At 47.8% G+C, this 7,623-nt stretch overlaps 1 protein-coding gene across 1 annotated transcript; it reads right to left on the reverse strand.

The window, feature by feature from the left end:
- Positions 1-3,725: 3,725 nt before the first annotated feature.
- On the reverse strand, positions 3,726-4,661 carry LOC137149684 (olfactory receptor 51G2-like). Its single transcript, XM_067543231.1, has one exon. The coding sequence runs from the start codon at positions 4,659-4,661 to the stop codon at positions 3,726-3,728; it is 936 nt and encodes a 311-aa protein (XP_067399332.1).
- Between the last annotated feature and the right edge of the window lie 2,962 nt (positions 4,662-7,623).

Here is a 7,623-nt window from a genome sequence, read left to right on the forward strand (position 1 = left end):
TAGGTTGTCCGTGTTGACACAGCGCAAGGGAATGAAACCCAGCTCTCCTGACATGCAGAGCAGAGCACAAACCACCGGACCCATGTCCCAGCTGGACTGGCTGGATTCTCTGCTGCTCCAGAGTTGCACCCTGCACTGTGGAGGGAGGGAATAGCAAGGAGGCAATTACAGGGGTTGGATTCTCTGGCCTGCTCCCCATCATCCCTCTGTAAAATGCATCCCTTGTTCTAAGTAGCATTTGTGCCTACTTTGCACAGTTTTAGAAGGAAACACAAGGGGTGTGGCTGTGGAAGAGTCAGGCCCATCATCCAATGGGATTCTGCGTCCCAGCTAAATGGGAGAAACAATGCAAGAATTTCCCACACAGGTTAACGCTGGATGGCTGCTGGTTACCATAGACAGAGCCCAGCTGCTGTGCGCCTCACACTATTCAACTGCACTGACTTGTGTCAAACTCATGTGCAGAAATTTTTACGGCAGTTAAACAGCTGCCACAGGCATCCCACCCAGAGGTGCCTCCTTATAGAGAAGCAGTGTGACCCAGTGGTTATAGCAGTGGACAAGTCCATGGCTTCTAATCCCAGCTCTGCCACTGGCCTGTGGGGTAATGATAGCAAAGTTACTCCACTTCCCTGTGACTCAGTTTCCTTATTATCTATCTCTTGCCTAATGATTCCCAACATTCTGTTAGCTTGTTTGCCTCTTGCTGCACACTGAGCAGGTGCTTTCAGGTAACTTTCTACAATGGCTCCAAGATCTCTTTCCTGAGTGGTAACAGCTAATTTAGACCCCATCATTTTATATGCAGAATTGGGATTATGTTTTGAAATGTGCATCACTTTGCATTTATCAACATTCAATTTCATCTGCCATTCTGTTGCCCAGTCACCCACTTTTGTGAGATCCCTTTGTAACTCTTCGCAGTCGGTTTTGAACTTATCTATCTTGAGTAATTTTGTGTCATCCTTTTTCCAGAATGGTTATGAATATGTTGAACTATGCTGGTCCCAGTACAGACTGCGGGGGAAACCATTGTTCACCTCCATTCTCAAAACTGACCGTTTATTTCTACTTGTATTCCTACCCTTTTAACTGGTTACTGGTCCAGGAGATGATCTTCCCTCTTGTCCCATAACAGATTACTTTCTTTAAGAGCCTTTGGTGAGGGACCTTGTCAACAGCTTTCTGAAAATCTAAGTACACTGTATCCACTGGATCACCTTTGTCCACAAGCATGTTGACTTAGTGAAGCATGATTTCCCTTTAGAAAAGCCATGTTGACTGTTCCCAAGAAATTATGTTCATCTACAAGTGTAAAAATTCTGTTCTTTACTATAATTTCAACCAATTTGTCTGGTAATGAAGTTAGGTTTGCAGATCTACAATGGCGCCTTTTTAAAAAACTGGTGTCACATTAGCTATGGTGCAGTCATCTGGTACAGAAGCTGATTTAAATGACAAGTTCCATACCAGAGTTAGTAGTTCTGCTATTTCATGTCTGAGTTCCTTCAGAAATCTTCGGTGAATCCCATCTGATTCTGGTGACCTATTACTGTTCAATTCATCAGTCTCCTGATGACATGTGCTGTATAAGAGCTAGGTTTTATTATTAAGCCCTGGCTGAGGAATCCCTGTACAGCCAACTACTGCGTCCCATCCCACTGCAGGCCCATCCAGCTGGGTCACGGCTTTGGTGCTGATAAATGGCTCAGATACCAGATCCAAGTGCCTATTTTAGCCTGTAGGTGTTCAGAGATGATATCCTGCTTTGTGCGCTTCACAACCCCAGGCACACTCCCGACCATAGCAAAGACTGAAAAATAATAAATAATACTGCTCTAAACCCAGACCCTAGGACAATCGAGTGAGTTTGATCACTTAATATTTTATTTAAACTATGCATATTTAACATGTGAAAATCCTGGCCTGCAGGTGCTGTTGCTTAGGAGATTAGGAGGATTCAACAAAGAGACTGGAAGTTTTTTACGTGTGACAGGAAGACAAACAGATGTGTGCAAAGGAGCAGAAAAGTTAGAAGAGTTTTTATCTCTTTAAGTTTCCGATCGTGACCTTCTGCTCCTCTTGTTGCTGGGAAAAGGAAGGAGGGTCTTGTGGGTAAGGCAGGGCACCAGGATTTAGGCAATTCACATTTAAGTCCAAGCTCTGACACAGATTCCCTGTGTGACCTGGGACCTAAACCTGCAGAACAGAGTCCAAACGACAGGACCAACTTCCCAGCCGGACCGGCTAGATTCTCGCTGCCCCAGAGCTGCTCCTCGTGCTGTGGGGAGCAGGGATAGCAAGGAGTAAGTTACAGGGGTTTGATTCTCTGACCTGTTCCCCATTACCCACAGCACCTTTGCAGGCTGAGCTACCCTGCAGGCACCCTACCTCTCCATCTAAAGTCCTTGCAGTGACTTACTCTCAGCCTGAAAGGCTGTAAATAAGATCCCCCTATGTGGGGTAATATTTGTTCTCCAAAACACAGGCTCTTTTAGCCTGCACCCCTTTCTACTCCATAGCCCAAAACTTCCCCCAACTTCCCTGCTGTGGTCTGTGTTGCTTCAGGCTTGCTGCAGCTTTTTGGCTCATCGCCAGTTGGCCCCCTCACTAGCTCAGTTCCTTCCCCCCAGGCCGAGCAAGGGCAGCCGTCCTTCCCCTGCTGCTGGGGCTATGTTAAGGCCTCAGTTAAGGCCTCGGTCTCAGGCCCTTAAAAAAGGTGTAGCCTGGGATTTCCCAAAGCAGGAACTATTCCTCAGCCGGGACCATCTTCCTCTCACCCCGTAGCTGCCTCTGCTAGGCCTTGGTCAGCTCCTAAAGTAACAGGAACCTTAAAGGGCTACACCATGGAGCAGGTGTTGAATCTTCCTCAAAGGGAAGAATCCCTGATACAGCCTGTCTAATGGCCACTGAAGGGCTGGGGTGGGCTTTGGAGCTGGCTATGCCTCTTTTGGGGAGGTGAGGCCCATTTCCAGCCCTTTCCATGGCTGGGGCATCACAAATGAAGGGGATGCGGAGGAAAACTGGTCCTGAATCTCTAGTCAGACTCTTGTGCGTGCGACTCTCACTCACAGACGCAGCTCTTCTCTGCCTGGGGCAGTATGCTGGGTTAGCAGGTGTTTTGTGCGGAGCCATCCAGGAGGACGGGGAGCTGCCTAATGGTGTCTCTTAAGGCTCCTGCTTTAATCCTGGCTCTGAAACATGTCGGTCACAGGTGCCTGCGTGAGGGTGCAGGGAATGGTGGGAAGCCCTGCCCCTTGAATAGCCCCACTCACAGCTGGTGCCGCTCTCATGGATCACGCAGCAGCCAGAGTGTTGAGGAAGGGACAGAACTGCGACTGCAAAACAGCTCTGCAGTTTTTCTCATGGTCCTGGATGTTTAACCAGAGATGGGACAGTGACAGGTCATGGACAATGGGAGAAAACATCTACGTTTTTTCTCTGTATTGACTATATCCACAGAAATTCTGAGGTCTTAGGCTGACACTGATACAGCTCTTTATGAGATAACATCCAACTGATCCTCTGGCTCTACATAAACACAGAGTCTTTGTAAATACTGCTGCCTGCCTTGGTCCCGATCCCCAGTGTGCTGCCCTTCCTTATCAGCTAGTGATGGGGATCAGGAGCTCATGTCCTCTCATGTCTTCTGTGGGATGGAATAGGTGGCTTGTGTTTTTCATCTCACTTGTCATCAGCACTGTAGCGGATGATGACTTGACCCTTCACTTGATGAACACCCTGATTATCCTCGCACGAATGGCTTTGGTTTTCACGCTGTACACGATTGGGTTCATCAAGGGTGGGACCAGCAAATAGACGTTGCCCATGACAGTCATAATCAAGGGAGAAAAATTCTTCACGAATCTGTGTATCACATTCAAGCCGATCCATGGCATGTAGAAGATCAGGACGACACAGACATGGGAGACGCAGGTGTTCAGAGCCTTGAGGCGCTCTGCATGGGACGCGATGCTCAGCACTGTTTTGAGGATCATCACATAAGATAGGAGGATGAGCAGGACGTCCAACCCCGCGGAAGTGAGCAGTGTAAAGAAGCTGTAGATGCTGTGGGCTCTGATATCCGAACAAGCCATCTTCATGACTTCCTGGTTCAGGCAGTAGGAATGGGAGAGGACATTGGCATGACAGTATTGGAAATGTTTCAGGAGAATTGGGAGCGGGAGTATAATGCCCATGCCTCTTAGGAGAGACCCCAGTCCCATCTTCGCTATTCTGGGTGGAGTTAATATGGAATCATATCTCAGTGGGTTACAGATTGCAACAAAGCGGTCAAAGGCCATCGACAAGAGCACAGAGGATTCAATTAACGTAAACCAGTGGATGAAGAATAGCTGGGCAAAACAGGCATCAAAGCTAATCTCCCTAGAGTTAAACCAGAATATGCTAAGGACGGTTGGTAGGGTGCATAGTGATGTGCCAATGTCTGTGATGGCCAACATGGAAAGGAAAATGTACATGGGCTCATGGAGAGTCGGCTCTGTTTTTATAATGAATAGAATGATTGAATTTCCTACTATGGAAATAACGTACATTAAGCAGATGGGGATAGAAATCCAGACATGGAATTTTTCCTGCCCAGGTATTCCGGTAAGAAGGAAAACTGCAGGTTGGAATTTGGTGTCATTGACAGCTGACATGATGCACTGGGCAGGCCCGAGGAATTTTGAAGTTTATTTCCTGAAAGGAAAAGTAACAGGAGACTAGATGATTTTGAACGAGAAATCATTCTGCTCTCACTGCAAGTCTAGAGACTTCTAGGAGCTCAAGAAAGATCAGCAAAGACATAGCCTTGGATTTACACTTATGGTTATTTCTTCTATTCATTCTATTGAAACACCTGCCATTCTTTAAAGTTGGAAGAGGGGATACTGGGTTACCTAGACCATTGGTCTGACCCTGTATGGAAGATAGTCATGACCGATAGTAAGATAGGCATTACCAGACGGCATCAGACCTATAGTCCATCTAGCCCAGTATCCTGTATCCAGTGCCAGATGCTTCAGAGGAAGGTAGAAGAAGCCCTGCAGTAGACAGCTGTGAAATAACCTACTCCCAGGGAAAGCTTCCTCCTGATTTGGACATATTTGATGGTGCAAATCAGAAAGGTTAATAGCACTCCCAGATTTTTTTTAAAAAATCCCCACTTCTGTAATTGGACTTTCTGTTTCCCCATATAAAAATCTGTTCCCTCTTTGAATCCTACTACAAACTTGAACACATTGATATCTTGTGGCTGTGAGTTCCATAGCCTCCTTCAGTACTGTGTGGTTTTTCAATTCTGAACTTCCCACAAATATCCTCTGTGGCCCTCCGCTTCTGAGTGTGGCCCATTGTATCATGTTGTTAGACTAGAGACATGCATAGTGAAAATGATCATTATATTTTTCTGTCTTGCATTTATGTTATTTAGAAACGCGTTTCATTGACTCATGTATTTTATTTATTTTCTCCCCTCCCAAGGGCCCAAATTACGCAATTGCCTCTTTGCAGGACCTGGGATAATTTCTTAGGGCCAGGTTCTGAGTTCAGGAACATTGAATGGAACAGCCTCACACCAGATTTACATGTGTAAATTTGATCAGAACCGGCCTCTCTTAACTTTCATTTAACAAATGCTCCCCCAAGAATCCCTGCAGGAGAAGTGAATGCTCTGCCTGGCCAGTGTTGATTGGATCCAGAGAAGTCAATCATCTTACAGTCTTCTTTTTTGCCTCTCAGGACCCCCATACTCTCCCAGTGAAAGGGTTCTGTAGATATTTGGCAAGTTACAAGCTAACACAGACAGTTACTTCATTGTGGTGGGAGGGGGACTGATGTCCCAAATAGTGACAAGTGCAAGCACTAGTTTTGCACTAATATCCAGTTGAGTTGCAAATTACTTCAGCCACATTCATTTTTCTTCACCTCATGTCTACGCTTCACTGAAACACAGACCAGTAATTCTGCTGTCTCATGAATTTTTGGAAAGTCTGGTACAAGTGCTGCAGAGTTATTGTTGCACGATTCTGAATGTAAGTGCTAGAAACAGCTTCTGGTCAGTTAGCAGGAGACAGTGTCATACAACTGCTCACTGAACAAAGAGTTAATAGCACAAACCTATTGCAAAGAGTATTTGGAATACCTCTGGAATACTATCAACAGCTAAAGTCATTAAGTAGTAAAGTTACCCCTCTTCCTTCCTGTACGGATTCCAACACATCTGTGGCTGGCTTTCCATAGAAATGCATAGGAATGAAAGTTTGGTTTGTAATAACTGTATGAGAATGAAAAGTTTTGGCACAACATTTATCCATCTATTCTTTACCTCACACATGTAAACCCATTCTTCTATCTTCGAGATGTGTTGCTCATATCCATTCCAATATAGGTGTGTGCACGCCCACAGTGCACGGTTCCCGGAACTTTCTTCTCCTTAGCTAGCTCCGTAGGGCCAGCTCTGGTGCCCCCTGGAGTGCTGCGCCCATGCCGCAGCACATGAGGCACTGCCGGCCCTATGCCCCCGCAGTCTCATCTTTCCGCCCGTGACGGTCGGATGGAACTAGCACTTGCTCTCTGCAAGTGCCATTCCCCTTCTTTGATCTCTTTGTTAATCAAAGTACCTAGTTAGTTTAAGTAGTTGTTAAGTGTTGTAGCTTAGGCTCTGGCGAGGCAGTGGGACTCCAGCCAGCTCCGCACCCCCAAGCAGGGCCAGAGCTCCCAGCGGCTGCGGGGCTCCCACGGTATCACACCACAAAAAAAAAAAAAAAAAAAAGTTGGGCCGGAGCTCCCGAAGAGGGGCCGGAGCTTGCAATGGGGTCCACACGGCACCGAGACTCCACGCCATGCTGCAGCTCTCCACAAGGCTGAGGGGCAGGGCACCCGGGACCTAGGACAACTGCCTGTGTGGCAGCTCGGGTCCCACAGAGCAGCCAACGCCCCCACAAGGTGTCCAAGCAGGCGACAAAAGTGCTAGTACGGGTACAATCTGTGCCTTGTTCCATGTACACCACTCCTCGGTTGAGGAATCGGACCCTGTGGAGACACCCTCCTACGGATGAACCCCTTCGGCAAGGGGAGCACCCGCAAGACTTGCCTCGGTAGTCCTATTACCCCTTCCCGGATGTGGCAATCTCCGGGGGACACATGGCGCCGCTGAAAGATTTCAGGGCGCACCAGGAGTTGCCCAATAGCAGGGCCCCTACTTTGAGGTTGGCTTCCGCCATCCTGCATGGAGGAATCACGCTGGCTAAGACAGCTCTCCAAACGTCAAACGACGCTGCTGCCGTGGCGGGTAGGGCCATAGCCCCTGCAAGTTCCAAGAGGAAGTGCTCATGGCTGCAACCATCAGGCCTGTCCAGGAGGTGCAGCAATCTATCCACAATGCCTGGATCCAGGAGTATAGTATGCCGCCCTCGCCCTACAAGGATGCATACTTTCATGGGTCCATCCTCCGGAGCCACCAGGGGCTGGCTCCTACTACCAATTTACAGCCTGCCCCTTGGCCTATCTTCGGCTCCAGGGGTTTTCACAACTTGCGTGGTGGTAATGGCGGCCCACCTCAGGCGAAAGGGTGTGCAAATCTTTCCCTTCTTGGTCGATTGGTTGACAGGGGTAGGTCCA

This window comes from Emydura macquarii, unplaced genomic scaffold (genome assembly GCF_026122565.2).
Source record: "Emydura macquarii macquarii isolate MOO-44397 ecotype Brisbane River unplaced genomic scaffold, CSIRO-AGI_Emac_v2 contig_807, whole genome shotgun sequence".
Lineage (NCBI taxonomy): Eukaryota > Metazoa > Chordata > Testudines > Chelidae > Emydura > Emydura macquarii.